General features: G+C 35.6%; 1 protein-coding gene across 1 annotated transcript; it reads right to left on the bottom strand.

Moving 5' to 3' along the window:
- Positions 1–812: 812 nt before the first annotated feature.
- On the bottom strand, positions 813–18,762 carry LOC150086495 (WD repeat domain phosphoinositide-interacting protein 2-like). The gene is made up of 4 exons (XM_090371438.1): positions 18,723–18,762; positions 11,676–11,783; positions 4,278–4,351; positions 813–1,221 (listed from the first exon to the last, which is right to left on the bottom strand). The coding sequence occupies exons 1-4, from the start codon at positions 18,728–18,730 to the stop codon at positions 1,190–1,192; spliced, it is 222 nt and encodes a 73-aa protein (XP_090227564.1). The 5' UTR covers positions 18,731–18,762; the 3' UTR covers positions 813–1,189.
- Between the last annotated feature and the right edge of the window lie 1,286 nt (positions 18,763–20,048).

Here is a 20,048-nt window from a genome sequence, read left to right as displayed (position 1 = left end):
TTTTCTTTTTGCTTGTATGCAAGTGGCACATCATTACTAGTTGCTGTCAACTCTTCAGTATAGTATAATAGTGTGTGGTATGATTGTTTATTGGCACATTAGCTGCTATGACTATAGTGCACCTAGTATAATAGTATTTTAACTTTAAAAAAAACTTGAACACTTACACTATCTGTTGTAAAAATGTAACATATCATGTATCCACATCAGGTTATCCCCCACCAATTGTATTCTTTGATTTGGTTACTTATCCCTATTGCTATTCAGTTTATTTCATTTGCATTTTTTCTATCTTAATTGTTTGGTTAATAAATTAATCTAACTTTAGTTACCTGTTTAAATTTAGATATGCTGCATGTCTTTCAGTTTGAGTTCCTTAGTTACTAGGATAACCATATTTAAGGTATAGTTTGTTATTGTGTTCATCTTGACTGCTTACATTAGGGCATCCACAGTTCTTTTGCTGTTAGCAAGTCATGAGAGCAATGCAAGTATTTGAGAATTTCCACATGTGCTATTGGTCACTGTGGTTCCTCTAAATTTTCTGTAGATTTTTCCTTCTCTCTAGGGGACTGCATTTGCCCATAGGTGTAGGCTTCTGCTTATTTCTGAAATATTTAACTTTACTTTCTGCTTGTACACAGGTGGAACCTTATCAGCATGACTGGTTGCATCCACAACTATCTATTCAACATGTTAAGTTTTAATTTCAAATTATCATTATTTGATTTATTTTTTTAATTTATTATTAATTAAATTTAAAGTAATATTTAATGAGAGACCACATAGGGAGGAGAAAAAAAAAAGTCTAGTAGCTGGTTCCCTCCCAAGTTTCCCTCAGGAATCAGTCTATTCTCAAACTTTAAAAGGGTGAGAAGTCCAGCCTACTTGGTTCTAAGCCCAGACAAAAGGATTCAAGTGCCCAGTGGGCCACTTTTGGTAAGCAAAACTGGTGCTGTGGGATGATAATATATGCTGATACATTATCCACATACTGATAGGTCTTATTACTCAAATTTTTCTGGAAAACAGGAGCTGAACTCAGTATTTGGAGTGTGTATGGGGAGGGGGCATATACTTCTCTTTCCAGATTTATATGCAGAATTCTTTTTCCCCCTAATTATCTAGCTGATATTCCAAAATGGCCTTCAATTTCTCATTACAATGAACTTATAGAATTCAGCTAATGTCAAACTGCATTGTTGTTATGAAAATCTGTATCTGAAAAATATAAAAAAACATTTATAATTCAAACATCTATAAAAGAAAAAGTATCCAAGTACTTTATAACTACTAGATGCAAAAAAATATAAATTAAAATGACTGAATTTGGAAAAGATAGTAAAAATGAATAGTTAAAAAAGTAGTTACTATCACCATTAGAAGTGAAACAAGTCTATGATAAAACTAGAGGTATTGCATGGTAAATTTGTTTCAGAGAGGGGGGGAGCAAGGCAACCTTCTCTCCCAGACTAACCTCACCAGCACAAAAAACCCATATAAGCTCCTATCCTGATGCAAATAGTTTCCCCATGTTGAAAAACAGGAGCTATAGTCACAATGATAGCCATGAAGGCTCTCCTTAGCTTACATCCTCTGATATAGGAACTAGATGTTGGGTTTTACAGCTACTAGCATCTTAGGCCACATCACACCAGTGTATTATGTTTGTACAGTGTGTTCATGGACCAATTTAAATTGTTTTTTTGGACTTAAAAAAGTAAAGAAAAAAGCTTGAATAACTTTCAAGGGAAAATGCCACTGCCTCTGCTTGAGATCAGCTTATATAGCCTTAACTGAAGAGACTTGAAAATTCCTCTAGTCTGCATGCATTACTAACTAGGTTGTTCAAATTCTGACTGCTTTAGAAAGTGAGTAAATTAAAAATACCCAATCAGAGTTGTATGTTCTGTTTTGAAACTAATTCAGTCAGTGGCTTTATTCTAAAGCAGAAAGATTAAATTTCAGCTCTATAACAAGTATACTGTTTAATGTGGATTAATATTATTGCTATACTCTTCAAACAACCGCTATGCAATTTTCTTAAATTATACTCAATTTATTTGTTTCTTATGGGTCAAAGGCTATTTTTAGCTATGAAAGTTAGCTGTGGTGCCTCTCCCTAATACTGCAGTCATTTTGTACACAGATTTAAGTATTATAGGAAAATGTTCTCATTTTTATTGTCATACTTATTCACTGAGTATTTCCTGTAGAAGGCAGTCTAAGGTTACAGTGAATGCCCTATACATAAAAATCTGCTCATTCACATTTTATAAAAATATAAAAGGAAAATAAAAAAGCTTGTATAAAAATATCAAATTAGCACTGGAAAGCAAAGTTAAAAGTTGAGCAAAATATAATAAATCTATCTTCTTCCATTTTTGACTATCTCAGCATACCTAGAATACTCTGAACTGTGTCCCAGCATTATCCAAATGGCATTAAACTTCTCTCCAAATTAATAGCTAATTAAAGAATTTCAAATGCTGCAGCTGTTAAATTGCACATGTTGCCTTGAAATGCAATAACTATTTTAAAGTTTTGTCTCACCAACAGTTGATCAACTATGTAGCACTGGCTATTCAATTCAAAATCTGTGTTCTGTGGAGCTGACTGTAACACACCATGCCAACTGTGAATCAACTATTGGTCACAGCCACATTATAAAAAAGTAATAATGTATTAAATCTTTACTAAAAAATGCAAACATTTGCCATAACTTAAGTCCGAAAACAAACTGCATATTCTTTTTTTGACGTTACAAATGTTTTACACACTTAATGTTGAGCAGTATTGCTTTTTCTGCCACACGATGTCACACTGGCAATCTGTAAGCCTACTTCCTTTTTCTGATTTTGAAATACAGGGGAACATTTGTATATACACCCCTAAATTCTTGAAAATAGTTGCTCTTAATAGTAAGGACAATGAGCAAATAACAAGACATTGTGGTAAATAAGTTAAAATGAAAAATATACACTATCACATTAAAATACAGATTCTTTAATTCCTAGATAAACGGATGAAAACTCATATAGAACAGTGTGATATTACAAATGAAAGTGAATATGCCACTGAATTGCTACCCATTCAATTCATTAAAAAAGTAACAAACTTGACCAAAAACTAACAGAAAACAAAATTCATTGAAAACAAAGAAAACACTATCATTAGGAAACTTACTAAATCTAAAGAGTTGGCAGAAATGCCTTAATTACAATCCTCCTTCCCATTCTCAGATTTTTTAAACACTAAGTGCATACATGGCCACTGATGAGACTAGCCAGAAACAAAATGATCTGGGTAGCAAGCACCATACACTTTAAATAAAAAGCAATATACCCTTTTGGAAAGAACCTCCACGATGAGATCGATGCATTAAGTAGAAAATGCATAGTAACATGTACAATAACTACATCTTTCATAACCCCACACTTATCCTAAACTAAAGGATGTCTACTTTATTTACTGCACCATCTTGCACCTCACATATTGTGGATATCTGATCACTGGGTGCTCAGGCCTTCACAATGCATGCTTGCCCACTGACAAAACTCTAATAAGTTGAAACCTATATCCAGGTAGTGGCATACACTGTGCCAAGTGCCCCACAACAAGATCAAGAAGTGAAGTGTCCTACAGTGAGATCAATACACCAAGTAGCAAACCTAGTTTGCTTGCAGCTACATATATAAAAAGGCTATGCCCTAGACAACTGTCTAAACATCCAATAATTTTTTCATGTCCATTCCCAAGACTTTTTCTTTAATCCTTCACTTATATCTCAACCTTTTTATGGTGTTCTCTATTTTCCAATTAGACAACTTTTATTTGCCAAAAAAAATGTTAGTTTTCCTTTCTTTCAATCATCCAACTATCTTGGGTCATGCATTCATTGTTTTTATAAATTTTTTCCAGAAATACCTCTTTTGCAACCCACACTAAATTTCTTAAAAATTTTGCCATTATTCATTTAAAATAATTTTAGAATCAGGAATGCCACTTAACATTTGAGCAAGGTTTTTGAATTAATGGTAAATAAAACTATTTCCATTAATTACTGAGGAAAATACAAAAAATTATCTAAGTTTTATATACTTAGAAGAGTAATCTTACACACACAGGTAGCACAATACCAAATGATTTGAATAAAGGAATGAGCGAGAGAGAGAAGCTTGGTTCTTACTTGTAAAATTAACAACCAGTGCTGTTCAGTCAACAGGAAAAAGACAACACAAAACTACAAGAACATTTTCACTCAATTTATTTCTTACCTGAGACAGGAGAATATCTTATGGACATTTCATCTTTAGTTTCCCACTGTAAAATATCAGTTGATCCTGCAAACCTACAAACACATTCAACAATAAGACATCAAATACATTTAGGTGGCACTACAATAAAATCTTTTTGGAAGTATCACTTGCACTGAATAACAGAACTACTTGTAATATACACTAAATCTTGAAATTTAGTTATATATAATGTGTTTCTAAATACTGCTCTTCATGAACTTTTAAGGGGAAAAGTGCATGGAGAACAAAAGTGAGATCAGAATACAGTAATCATGGGTGGAATTTGAGAAAATGAGAATGAAATAGCTATTTCCTTTGTAAAACTGAACAAAAGTTGCATATTACAAAGGAATCAGCTGTTTTGTACAGGCCCATACAAAGGCCAGTTGAAATCTTATCCCCCCCCCAAGAGGACCATTGACCAGACATTCTGGTTTTTAATGTTTTGTCCCAGTGTCTGAAAAGGTTCTTTGATATGCATAACTGTCCTGACTTCCCAAAGTCAAGCACAATTGATTACACAGCAGTTCTCCTTTTACAGGAATTCACTTTCATTCTCACACTAGATCTATTCACTGCAACTTTAGAAAAGAGACATTCGCACTATTCCTAGTAAAACCACTTATGCAAGTAAGTTCAAAGAGTTTGTTAGAAATTAAGGATATATTTCCCTTCTTTTTCTTGTATCTATAAGTAATATTTCATGGTGGAGACTAAGTACACCTACACTATCCTGCAGTACAGTCCTGTAAGCTAGAAGGCTTTCTTGTAAGCAGAATTCTAAGTGGACAGGCATCTGCACTAAGATGGGACAATGTACCTTGTAATCTCAATTGCTCTTGTTTAAGGATGCAAATGTTATTTCTATTACTATTTCATTGAATTTTGTTCTTTAGAACATGTAGCATAAAACAAATTGCTAATACAGTAGATTCTAGTTATGTGGGACACATCTAGACTAGTGCATTTTGGCCCAATTAAGCGGCTGCCCCAATTATGCAAAGTTCCATGTAAATAGTTAAAAATATGATATCAATTGTAACGATTGATTCTGTATGATCAAATCACATTTTTATTTTATTTATATATTTTTTTGTTAATTGTTGGCACATCAGCTTCTGTGGCCATAATGCACCTCCCAAAGTTTTTGCATTTTATTCTGATCCAAGCCCGAGGCGGGATTCGAACCCACGACCTTTGGGTTGCCAGGCAAGCACTTTACCCACCTGGCTAGCCCTGTCAGCAAATCACATTATGATGGACTCACCATAGTAAAGTACCGTTCACAATACATGATGATCACAATGACACCGGTCATTGTGATAATGTATTGTGATATTTCTGTTCAACAACATTTGGGGGGGGGGGGGTTAATAGTAAAAGATAAGCAATCAATAACAAAAAAACACTGTACACACAAATTGCAACTAACACAATATGTACCTGTTAGTTGCAATGAGATACGGTTAAGAAGCTTAAAATATAGGAATGAAGAGAAGATACTGATTTGTTTGTTTTATATATGATTGAATTCATGGAAGGGGAAACATTTCACCATAACATAAAAATCCACACAATTCCAGCTGTCAGTATTATTTAATAAATTCAATAAGATAGTTTATTATCCATTTATAATAGACTGCACTAACAGAAAAGCCCAATAAATCAGAAACATCTCCAACCAACCACATGGTATGGTCGGAGACAATCTTAGGGTAATCAAGCTGCAATCTCCTGTCCAGATTAAACAGCATCTTGTCCCAACCAAGCAAAGAAAACCTGGCTATTTTCTCAATTTGGTTTTGTTCTTTAAGATTGTCCCAAATAAACAGCTGCCCTGATTATACCAATGCAATCAGAGCATTAAATTTTCAAATAATTCAATGAATTTATTTTTTGAATTGCCATTAAATGAAGCACTTCCTTTTGTGTATAGTACACTTAAATTATTAAATAAGAATTACTAAAAATTGAGTGTTCCAAACTGCATGAAGTCACAAGTTGGGTACAGACAATCAAAATGTTGAAATTACATAATAAAGAAAAATTTGTTCCCATGAGTGTTTGCAAAATTAACAAATCACAAAAGATTGTCCCAAATAAACAGCTACCCCAATTACACCAATGCAATCGGGTTCAGGATTAAGAAATGATATCCTTTAAAGATATTTGATATGTAAAATATAAATTTTGAATATTTAGAAAAATGGACTAAATCCTTCAATAAACTCAAATTTACAGAAAGATTATTTGAAGCATGCCAGTTTGGTAGGAAATACCAAAGTACCAAATATGCATAAAATCTCATTGATACAGTTGGTTAGTATTTTATGGTGCATTGGCAACTAAGACCATAATGCACCAAGTCAAGATTGATATGGAATTAAATTGAAAAGAACTTTAGTCAGCTCTATAATTTCATTTCAGAAAAGTTGAAAGATGAATGATGATGGCTTAAGAAATCTTGTTACAGTTGGTAGTCACTGTATTTTTCAAAGTTAGTAGACCTTAGAAATTGAAAAATTCTGGTTAACAACATTCCAGCATCATTATTCAAACATTATAAATGGCCACGTTTCAGCACTACAACACTGAAATCAAGTCAACTTATTTTCAGAAGTCTACTTTGTATAAAAGATTTTGAAATTTATAATCTACTATTGATCACACTAAGAACTATTTTCTTGGAAAAAATTTATTTTCCCAGAATTTAACACATTAATTAAAGCAGGCTAGACAACCATCTGGGTGAAAAAACCATTAATGACATTATGTCAATTTAATGTAATTTAACTTAGATTGTTTTATTAATCAATATAACATTAGAGCAAAAAAAAAAAAAAAACACAAATAAAAATGACTGAATAAAGCCTAACTATTTTACTGCTAAACTACCTTTATATACCAGAGGAATAATTAAGCAATTACTTTATGGTACAGTGACAAAAAAAAAAATGAACTTTTGTATTAAGACAGTCACACATGGAAGAAATGCAAAGAGATGCAAAGAAAACTGATGTATGGCGATGGCATTTTGCCTCAAGTATAAACACTGCACAGGTGGTTCAACTGCAGTAATCTGAAGCCAGAATGGCAAAAACATGATCTATCAAACCTTGATAAAGGTCTTATTGTGGGTGTACAGGAAAATGGAGAAGACCTGGAGATAACTGTGCAGTCAGACATGAAGTTCTGAGCAGTGCCAGCCTACACACCAACCCCAATGTCCAGAGTATGGGAGCAAAGGTCACGCTAGGCTTCTACTACCCAAGAATCCCAGATCCAGGATAAAACCTGGCACCAGCAGCATGGTCTGATGATTTGTATTGGTAAGATCCTGAACCAGCCTGCACATGAACCCTGATGTTAAGAGTATGGGAGCAAAGGTCACCCCTTTACTATACAAGAATTCCAGATCCACGATAAAAATGCAACACTATCCTATTGGTTAATGGTGTTAATCCCTCTGCTATAAATTAACTGCTGGCAGCTTGTATGCACAAAGTTTCTTGTAGCACTGGCAAAAGGCTGTCAGCAGGTATGAATTTAACCTTTGTTATTACCTCAGATTTCCTGTTTCTATTGTAACAGCAATTCAAAAAACTTATTTTAGAATTTTAATTTGCAAATTGTATTACTGGAATTTGCAACTGTTATTATTGATAATTGTAATATACTAAAATATTCAATTTGTATCCCTTTCTGTTCTCTCACAGCATGGTCTGATGATGGGTATCAGTAAGATACCAGAAACACCTTATTAAACTATATAATTAATAATAGTTTTATATTATAATAAAATAGTTTAAGGCAAACAGTGTAATAAACTATATTAATTTTATGTGATATAAGTGATATGAATATAATAACCTTCATGTTACAATATTTCATAAAATTTTAAGACAGTGCTTACTTCAATATTCACAAGCATTTTTTTTATTCCAGTGACATCATAAAAATGTCAAAGTATAAAAAAATAAGTAGTCATTTTTTTTTTTTTTTATTGAGCAGTGGCCAATTAATTACTTTTTTTGCACTGCTCAATGATACTTGCACTTGTCTTATTTGCAATGAAGCCTTGTCTGTGTTAAAGGAATATAAATGTGACATCACTACACCACAAAACATGCATCAAATTATAAATTTGAGGCCAAGCAGAGTTTCTTCAGAATGACCTAGATAGACTTCAGAGATGGTCAGAAAAATGGCAGCTATGCTTTAATTTATTTTATTTTTTTGTTATTTGGTTTTTAGGAGCATTAGCAACTAAGGCCACATTGCTCCGGGATATGCGGTGGTCATTCCCGGACCTTTCCGCATCCTCCGTATTTGGTGGTGACGGGCTCGAACCCCGGTCTAATCAAGAAGCGTGTGCTACGCACTGCTGCTCCTTCCCATCTGGCTACGGAGGTGCCAGCTGTATGCTTTAATGCAGCAAAGTGTAAGGTATTGCACCTGGGGAACTGTAATCCGAAAATCTTATACACTTGGCAGAGTTGAACTAAAGCCAGTATTGGAGGAAAGGGACTTTGGTATTATGATACGGTCAGATATGAAGTTCTCCGAGCATCGTAGACTGGTTGCAAGGAGGGCCCATGGTGTCCTATCGATGATTTATCGAACAATCGCTAGTAGAGATAAGGATGTCATAATCCCATTATATAAGGCTATTGTCAGACCACACTTGGAATGGTGTATTCAAGTATGGAGACCACACCTAAAGACATTGTTCTTCTTGAAAGGGTCCAAAGACAGGTAACTCGCCTGGTGAGATCAGCAAGAGGGCGTCCATATGAGGGAAGACTTCGAATACATGGGTTGCAGAGCTTGGAAACTAGGCACCTTAGAGGATACTTGAGGTGTTTAAGGTTCTGAGAGACAAGCAAAATGAATAAGGACGAAATTTTCATGGTTATAATTCTGGAACTAGGGGCCATAATTTAAGTTACAGGGGTAGTTTAGACTGGAATGAAGTTTTATTTTAGCCAGCAAGTTAAAAATTACTGGAATAAGTTACCTACATGGGTGGTAGAGGGCTGACAGTCTGGGGAAATTCAAAGGTCAGCTGGATAATTACCTAAGGGAGGAGGGAAATGCATAGGTTGTCCATTTCCTTTTCTCTTAATTTTTTATGTTTTTTTTTTTTTTTTTTTGGCTGGTGCAGCATAAGCCATAGGCTTCCTTGCACCATGTGGCCATTACTAATACAAATAAATTTCAAGAAGCTTTGCAGCATAAAAAAAAAACTCCAAGAACTAACTTGAACTTTTCAGAGTCAATGACAGAAGACTTGAACTTTTCCTCAATTTATCTGCAGTTAGAGCCTCCCAAATCATTGCCAAAGCAGGAAGGGCTTTTACAGATGGAGAATTTGTAAAACAAATTTGTTTGGCAATTGCAAAACAGTATATCCTGGGAATGTAAAGAATTTTGTATCTAAATTTATCTTCATCAACTGTAACGAGAATTGAAGATTTACAAGCTAATGCTCATAGAAAGTTCATGAATTCACATATTTTTCAATAGCAATTGAAAAGAGTGAAGATACATGCCATACAGTTCAGTTACTTGGGTAATATGATACAGTCAGACATTAAGTTCTCCAAGCATTGTAGACTGGTTGCAAGGAAGGCCCGTGGTGTCCTATCAATGATTTATCAAACTGCTAGTAGAGATAAGGACATCATAATCCCATTATAAGACCACACTTGGAATACTGTGTTCAAGTATGGAGACCACACCTAAAGAAAGACTGTGCTTCTTGAAAGGGTACAAAGACTGGTAACTTGCCTGGTGAGATCAACAAAAGGACATCTGTATGAGGAAAAACTTAAAATGTGGGTTGCACAGATTGGAAACTAGGCACTTTAAAGGAGACCTGATAGGTGTTCAAGGCTCTGGAGAGGCATAAATAAAATGAAGACAATTTTCAGTTATAAATGATTCTAAAACTAGGGACAATAATTTCAAGTTACGGAGGGAGTAAGTTTCATTTTAGGCACAGTTATAAATTACTGGAATAAGTTACCTATGTGGGTGGTAGAGACTGACAGTTTTGGGGAAATTCAAAGGTCAGCTGGATAATTACCTATGGGAAGAGGGAAACTCATAGGTTGTCCATTTCCTTCTCAATATCATTTTTTTAATTTTCTCTTATTTTAATTCTTATAATTTTATTTTATTTTTTGGCTGGTGCAGCACAAGCCATAAGGGTTCCTTGCACCATGTGGGCCATTGCTAATAACTAAAGGTAGGTATAAAATTTGTTTCTCTGCACAACATTAAAGTTATGCAGAGAATGTAGTTTTCAGTAATTAGGAATTCTCTGCCTACCAAATATTCATATGTGGTCCACTTCTCTAAAAGTTTGGGGACCTCTGCTACACAGGAACTTTGCTAGCAGGGATAAGGGAAGGTGGTTATTCCATCGTACAAGGAACATTCCAGCAGATCCTCCTCGAAATGAGGTCTGCAGACCTCATTTCAAGGAGGAGGAGGATCTGCTGGAATGGATATATAGAGAAGGGCAACAAGATTAATGAAGGGAACAAAAGGGTCCTCTTAACAAAGACTCAGTTTTTGCAAAAACATACCTGGAGACGAGTTACCTGCAAGGTAATCTGACTAAGGTTAAGGCTTTGAATGGATTGAGCAAGTTCAATGCTAATGGCATTCTTTCTGTTGCTCAGAGTACACACATGAAGGGTCATAAAATTGAGTAAGGGTGGTTACAAGATGTGTGGAAGTTATATTGGGCAATCAATCACCCACTGGCTAAAGACATTCATCTTTAGCCAGTTGATTGTTGGAACAAACTTCAGTCTGTTGTTGTGGGGGTGGGTAGTTTGAATAAATTCAATGAACTACACAAAAATCTGAGAGGATGGACAGGTGATGTTGTTATTTGGTTTTTAGGAGCATTAGCAACTAAGGCCATATTGCTTCGGGATATGCAGTGGTCATTCCCTGACCTTTCCACATCCTCCGTATTTGGTGGTGACTGGCTTGAATCCCGGTCTAAACAAGAAGCATGTGCTACGCACTGCTGCTCCTTCCCACCTGGCTACAGAGGCACCTGACAGGTGATGTGGGCATTTATAAGCACATTTTCTTGCATTATTTGTCAGACATGCTATAGTAGCCTAGGCATGAGATACCAGCTTTTGACATGCAGTTATTACTTCCCTACTTAATTTAATATAAAGTTTTCTCTTCAATTTATAAATTAAGAAATAAACCCAGAATCCAGAAGTATTTGTCCTTTCAGTTTTGCATTAAATATCCCCTTTATACTGTATATGAGACAATCTATTAAACTGCCAGAAATAAACTTGAACAGATATTTTCTACATAAAATGTCTTGAAAAAGGATGTTACCTATGTTTTGAAACAAAAGAACACTGGCCTCCCAGTAATGGATGAAAATCATATATGTATAACCATCCATCAGCTGTTGCAATCAGAACCCGAGGTTGGCCTTGGATCCTAAATTTAAAAAGAAAGTAATAATTAAAAAAACTCTCAATTTCTTTCCAAAGAAAGAAAGAGCACAAGAACTAGCAGCTTTGCATGTATCAAGGAGGCACACATGCAAAAGAAACTTAGTACATTAGTGATACATATAACATGAAGGTTCAGTGTCAAGAGTTTTTGTAATTAACCAAGAAAGTCATTTGACATTTTGTTGGTTTACCAGAAATGTGCTTATAGCCCAAGCTAGCTTGTAAACTACTAGAGAAATATATTTATGACATGCATTGTTATTTATATAAAATTAAACTAAAGTTGTCTCAAAACAAAAATGCAATTTTCTAGTTAATGCTGTCTGACACTAAGCCCTCTAAGTTCTAAACTATTCAGAATTTCAACAGAAATATTAGGTACTAACTAACCCTTTTCAGGAGAAAATTTATAATTACTGTACAGGATGAGGATTTTATGAAATTAATTCTTAATTAAATTTGTACATAAACTCTTATTTTGACTTGACCCAATATTAAGGAGAGTGAAATCATTCCAAAAATCAAATCAGAATTAATTCCACTACATTTCTAATGTAATACTATTTTTTACACCTATTTTGTTACTTTTTCCAAGTTCACTTTAATTCCAGAACATCCAGAATACCAGCTTTTGTAAACTAAAATTAAGCAATGGTTGATGGGCATGATCTGAAACTCCAATTTTAAAAAATTCTGTGCTTAAATCTATTAAGAACCATGTCTACAATTACTTAGGTATAGATAGCTGGCAGAATTTACTGAATAACTCTGAAATAACCTTGGAAATGTATATGTACTTCAGAAAGGGCTACTTTTCCATTTGTTATAAAGAGATTTTTCTTATAGCAGCTTAAAGTCCAACAGCCAGCAAGTTGCTTTCAGTTCCTGTTTGTTCTGGAGCCTGGCCTTTAACACACACACGTCAAAACATCACAATAATAAGTATGTCCTCTTTATCACCAGTACTGCCACCATATGGCAAGGCACTCTACAAGGCCTCTGAATGTTGCAGGAGGTGTTGCACATGTTACCTGATTGCATATCACAGATCTGGCATAGTCCATGATGGAGGACCTAAATGCCTGATGTGTAGATCCACACAATCACAGGGACATTCTATGGAATTCATACCTAGGAAATTCAGCAGCCACCTGGAAGACGTTTTCATATTTGGCAAACTATGAAGTGGCAGGGTGCATTATCTTGCTGAAACAACTGTGCCATCTGGGAAGACAGTCACCATGAAGGGGTGTACCTGATCAGCCACAATGAATATGTCATTTTTAACATTTGGAGGGCAGTTGAAGGATATGATGGCTCCAAAATATTCCCACATAAAAACAGCTGCCACCACCTTCCTGTTTAACCAGGACAGTGGAATGGTTTTCCTCCAGTTTGTATGTATACCTTTCATGTAACCAGCAGGAAACAGTTAACTGGAAAAGGCAACTTTTTACAGTCATCAATAGTCCAGTGATGCCATTCAGATGCAAACTGTAGGTCTTTAGCAATGGGTGGCCATAAAAATACATACTTTGTTATTTCTTAGACAAATCTGTTCCATTTTGTTATGGAATTCAAGGCCTACTGAAGTTGTAGGTTAGTCTTATTTACCAACATGACAAATCACTTCATGGACTTTGGAAAATTCATTGATACTTCCAAATATGAAAAATTAATGTTACTTGCAGTTCATGAAATTGTTTAATAGTATTCTTCCTCGAGTTTTGTTTCTTTGATTGGTTATCTACATTATAATAGCTGTTCACAAGTTTAATTAGCAACTGCACTATAATTAGGTTTTCCTTTTACGTAATTCATTACTTTCAGGAGTTTACTCTTGTTAGCCCCAAATGCCATCCAGTGGCTGTATCAGGATTTTTTTTTTTTTTTTTTTTTTTAATGTAAACCCCAAACACTAGAGGTATTAGGACCTATAGTACTTAGTACCGTGCTTGGGTTGGAGGTTGAGAAGACGAAAGAAGATTTGTTGACATTGGACTTGAACTTCTGTAGACTGTAATTTTCAGGAAATACGTATAAAGGAAGGCTGTTCCAGAAAATGGCAGTTGAATGAATAAACGAGGAAGCTGAAAAGTTGGTTCTGTGAGTTTGAAGTTGGACAGTAAATGGATGTTGGCTGGTGGCGGCACGTATTTGGACTGTTTTGAAAGAGAGAGCGGGAATTATAGAAGCCAATTCAGAAGAACAGTACCCATGGAAGTATCTGTAGAAGAGGCATGCAGCAGAAACAGTACGTCTATGAGACAGCGAGTGGAGAGACTCTGTTAGAGATGAATCATTAATTAACCTAACTGCCCTCTTCTGAATGGAATCAAGAAGCCTGAGAGGTTTTGGGGGCACCACTCCAGATGTGGGAACAATATTCCATGGCAGGGCAGATTTGCAATTTATACAGAGTGAGCAGTTGTTTGGAAGAAAAATAACGCCGAGAGCGAAAGAGAAAACCAAGTTTTTTAGATGCAGAAGAAGCAATATTTGTAATGTGCTTGTGCCAAGAGAGAGATTAGAAGTCAGGGTAATCCCAAAAGAGATATATCATTTTGACTAGAAATCGGAGTGTCACTAAAGATAAGCATAGGAGCAGAAGAATCCTTTTTGCGAGATATAAGACAAGACTGAGTTTTAGAAGGATTGAAATCAACTAAGTTGTCTTTGCCCCACTGGAGAATTACCTGAAGATTGGCATTTAACGAATTGGTAGCACATTTGAGAAGTTGAAGCTGATTGAGCAGAACAAGGTTTCTCAAAATGGAAAGTGGAATGCAATGTGCTATCATCAGCAAAACTATGGATAGGATTTCTAGTCAATGGAAGAAGGTCATTAATATACAAGAGGAAAAGAGTGGGGGAAAGAACTGAACCTTGGGGGACACCGGCATTAGTGGAGAAGTTAGAAGACAGAGAGCCATCTACCATCACCCTCAGTGAGCGATCAGAGAGAAAACTGGATAACCAATTACTAAAAACAGTTGGCAAACCATAAGATGGAAGCTTGTTTAGAAGAAGACCTTTATGCCAAACACGATCGAAAGCCTTAGAGATGTCAAGAGCAACTGCTTGTGTTTCACCGAACCTTTCATTTAAATTAGTCCATAAATGGATAACGTAGGCCAGAATATCACCAGTGGATCGACACTGACAGAATCCATACTGGTGATCGTTGATCAGACTGAAGGTTTCTAGATAGTTTAAGAGTTGGCGGTTAATTGATTTCTCCATTACTTTAGAATGAGTAGAAGTAATTGCAATGGGACGATAATTGGATTGGAGAGATTTGTCACCCTTTTTAGGAACTGGCTGGATATGAGCCACTAGTCTATATGGAGACAGTATAACAGAACCAAGAAAAACCTGACTAGATTATTATAAATAGCTCAACCCATTCATGTGTATGCACACATATGAAGAGGATAAGAATTCCTTTAATCAGATGGGATTTGAATCCACCATACTGTCCAAAGAAGGAAAGCAAAAATTAGCATAAAATAATTTGTGCTAATTCTAATGGGGGGGGGGGAATAAACCTTTTGGATAAACCTGGCTTTAACAATCATTTTGCCAGTTGGACCCACATAGTCACAAAAGTTTAGATCAAAGCAAATTTGCAAAAGTTATACAATACAACATTATTCCTAGTTAGAGAAGAAAGGATTAAAATCTAAACAGAAATCTCTGCCAATAAATGTTGACTGCCACAAATTTAAACAAATACACCAACCGTTTAAAACTGATTTAATAATAAAACAAAATAAAATAATACAAAAGACTGTAAAATAATATTTACAAAAATTGATTTACCAAAAACTAGTTTACAACAAAAATAAAATAAGTAAATAAGTTAAAATGCATTAAAATATAAATTTTAAAGCAATAAAAACACTATTGAAGCTTTCGGAGGTGTCTGCCTCCTTCCTCAGCAATAATGAAACTTAAGCAGCAACACATCCTTAAATACCAGGTTCACGGCACACGTGGATGACCAGGTGCATACTCGGTATTCCTTTCACGTGTACCAGAACCGGAAGTGGTCTGGGGGCATGGAAAACTAAAACGTTTATCTCTGGCAAAAACCACCGCCTCAAAAAGGGGGTGAAGCCTAACTCCCCTGTCTCTGTTCATGCTATTGTTGCCAGAGGATCCAATCCACAGACTTTCCAGCCATTGCAGTCCCAGAATCTATGCGTCCGGTCAAGGATGACAGCTTTTTCGGGGGAGATCTGGTGTTGTTTTTCCCAATAGTGCTTGGCAATGGTGGATTATTGAGCTCTGCGGTCCGTATCGCTCTTGAATGGTCCTTGAGACACCGTCCCCCACGTAAAATTCCCCACAATCTGGGCATGTGATCTCATATACGACCCCACTACTAGAATCCCTAGTAATGGGGTCTTTGACCTGTGACACTGTGTGCAATCTCCAGCCCGGGAGCTGCACACAGCGCGTCTGAAAGTCTCGAAGCATCCTCAAAATGCAATTTGACAGGCCCAGATAGTAGGGAACATACACTGTGGTAAGCGGTACAGGCGGAACTACCCGATTGGGCTCTTCCTCTATTGTATTTATCAATGACCCTCTGGGGGTAACTGCACCTCATAAGATCCATTGTAATTTGCCTATGGATTGGATTGCCTATTTGAAAGGTAGTGGATTGGATCCTCTGGCAACAATAGCATGAACAGAGACAGGGGAGTTAGGCTTCACCCCCTTTGAGGCAGTGGTTTTTGCCAGAGATAAACGTTTTAGTTTTCCATGTTCCCAGACCACTTCCGGTTCTAGTACACATGAAAGGAATACCGAGTATGCGCCTGGTCATCCATGTGTGCCGTGAACCTGGTATTTAAGGATGTGTCGCTTAAGTTTCATTATTGCTGAGGAAGGAGGCAGACACCTCCGAAAGCTTCAATAGTGTTTTTATCGCTTTTAAATTTATATTTTAATGCATTTTAACTTACAGTAATACCTTGACTTACGCTACCCCGACTTACGCGGTTCTTGATTTTTTCATTTGGTGTATATCTAAAATTAGCTTACCAGTGATTTGGAAGTCAAATCATAAAGCTTGGGTGACAGCTTCCGTTTTTGAGGACTGGTTTGGTCACCACTTCATACCCGAAGTCGAACGTTATTGCAAATCTAAACAGATTCCATTTAAAGTGTTCCTTCTTATTGACAATGCACCCAGTCACCCTCCTGCCACCCTAATTAATTTCGACCCTCGTGTAAAAGTTGTTTTTGCCTCCAAACACAACCAGCTTGCTTCAACCGATGGACCAGGGAGTCATCAAAACATTCAAGGCTTACTACACGAGGCATTCATTTGCACGTCTGAATGAAGCTATGAGACAAAATAGTGAGATATCTGTTAAAGACTTTTGGAAACAATTCAATGTTTTAGATGCCATAAGAATCACTGAAGAATCTTGGGATGAAATTCACAAAAAACATTGGTGTCTGGAAGAAACTTTGTCCATTTTTTTCAAAAACGGAGACGAAAACAACGCCAGAAACTAATCATGTCGCTCATGTGATAGAAGTTGTTAATCTTGCCAGGCAATTAGATTTGGAAGTCAATGGTGATGTCAACGAGCTGCTGGATTCACATAGTCAGGAGCTGACAATAAATGAGCTCAGATGCGTGAGCAAAACATCACTGAAGTATCCGACACTTCAGATCCAGTTCCACCAGAAAAGCACATGACAATTGCAAGCTTGAAAGAAGGTCTCAGCTCAATTGAAAAGGGCTTAAAAATTTTAGAAAACAGACTCGAACGAAGAAAGCGTTATAGCTACAAAGCAAGGAATAAAAAAAATTATTAGCTTGCTACAAGAGGCGCCTCCGTTGCCAGGTGGGAAGGAGTGCCAGTGCGTAGCACACGCTCCTTGATTAGACCGGGGTACGAGCCCGTCACCACCAAATACGGAGGATGTGGAAAGGTCAGGGAATGACCACTGCATATCCCGGAGCAATATGGCCTTAGTTGCTAATGCTCCTAAAAACCAAATAACAAACAAACAACAACAAACAGCTTGCTATGAAGAAATTCTGCGTGAAAAAAAGCGCTATGTCGTCAGACAAATTTGTTAGATTTTATGAAGCCATCGACATAACTTTTTTACGTAACTCATTTATTTTTTTAATACATATTTTGTATTAATATGTATAAAGAACTGCAATTTTAAATATTTTTCTTCTAGTGTTTTTGTTAGTCCTTGGTCCCAGTTAAACAAAATTTATGTATTTATATGCAAAGTTGTACCCCGACTTACGCAAATTCGACTTGAGCGATTTTCGTCGGACCCACCTATCGCGTAACTTCGGGTGTATTACTGTATTTAATTTTTGTTGTAAACTAGTTTTTTTGTAAATAATCAATTTTTGTAAATATTATTAAATCAGTTTTAAACGGTTGGCATATCTGTCTAAATTTGTGGTATGAATAATCCCAACCTTAGAGGCCTTATTGCAGATAAATGTTGACTGGAAAGGTCAACAGTAAAAATAATCCAGGAATTATACATTATTACTAGAATTAGTAGGAACAGATAAATAAAATACTTAATGAATCATAGAAAAATATCTGCTTAATCTAAAATTAAGATAAAAGGGTATCTTTATTTGGATAAAACAGACTCAGTTCACTAGTTTAATTTCCTGATAGCAAGTAACTGTTTTTTCAATTGCTGATACCAGCAGATCAGTAAAGCCACTGATTTTTCTTTTAAAAATAATCAAATCACAGGAAAACTTCTATATAATACTGCCTTCCTTTATAATCTTATTTCTTATCCACTGTCTTTTAATCACACATGCCAACAAATTGCTTTTATTCAGATTATTCAAATGCAAAAACCTTTCATTTAAATTTAACTGACAAATTTGCAGTTATGAGACTGATTTTACCTTGTCATTCCTCGCCTAAGTTCGCAAATCTTTTGTCCACCATTTATATTAAAAACTTTAATAACAGTTCCCTAAAAATAAAGCACAAAAAATTTTTCAAAATACACCAAAAAACTAATGTGTATAAGCATCTGAAATTGAGTTGGATTAACTATATATTCTCCAATATCCAAATTTAAAACATGGTTATATAAAAAAAACAAGTTAAATGAAAATACAGGGAATTTCCATAATTTTAAACAAAATTAAAATAAACAGAAATCAAACAATATTCATAAGGTTGTTTTTATTACTTTTTTTTTTGTTTTTATTGAACAAACAACTAGACTAAGAGACAAACATTTAAATTACTTAGTATTTTTTTAAATTAAGCATGGGAAAGGAATTCAAACTTGATAGCACTTTCAAGGTTTCAATCACCGGCTAATTAATTATATAGGGTGGTTATGATTGAAAGTTGGCTGCTGACAATACACTTTCAGGGATTGGCTGCTAGGCAATAACACTTCCAGCCAGGCTGACAATATAGGACACAAATAGGTGTATCAGGATCAAGGAAGGATACCATCCTTTGTCCACAAAATGCTGAAACCACATTTTCAAAAGTAGCAGAATTTGGTAATGTGACTGAGTCATACAGCTACATTTTTATAACAGCATACATAAAAAACAAATTTTTAAAGTCAAATAATTTAATGAAATTTTATAAGGAAAAATTATCCTTCATTTTTTCCCTATGCCTAGATAGCACAGTAATTGACTGATGATACAAGGTGTGGACAACCACCCAATGCTATCAATATAGAAACAACTGCTGCTATAGAAAAATTGATCTTAAATGATTGGATAAGGGGAGCACTAAAAATATTATTCCTAAACCTCTGCACATATGGAAATTGCATGTAAGGTGGGTCCCACAAATTGACTGTACACCGAGATTTAATCCCTACTGTACACTGCTGAGATTTAATCAACAAGGGCCAAAAAAATTTCTAGAATCATTACTTAGGATGAGAAGCCAGCCCAAGAAATGCATCTTCAATGACATGTTGCACCCCAATTTTTCATAAGTAATAAGATTTTCCACCAGCTGCCTGTAGTTGCCTACTTTAACATTTCCTAGAATCTTTCACAGGCTTTCCACACTGATTTCTCATTACTAAGGACATTAAAACTATTGAAAAGTTGCCTTATTCGTGGACCAATGAAAACTGCCCACCTTAATCTTCTCTGTACTAAGTCTTGGGAATTTCTCTTGCAAGTATGTGAATGCAGGCCCATTCACTTTCAAAGCCTTGACAATTTTCCACAAGCCCCAGTTTGATG

The sequence above is a fragment of the Mastigoproctus giganteus genome, chromosome 4 (genome assembly GCF_048544385.1).
Source record: "Mastigoproctus giganteus isolate SK-2022 chromosome 4, ASM4854438v1, whole genome shotgun sequence".
Taxonomy (NCBI): domain Eukaryota; kingdom Metazoa; phylum Arthropoda; class Arachnida; order Uropygi; family Thelyphonidae; genus Mastigoproctus; species Mastigoproctus giganteus.
The sequence above is the reverse complement of the archived record's forward strand: the minus strand, read 5'-3'. Positions and strand labels throughout refer to the sequence as shown.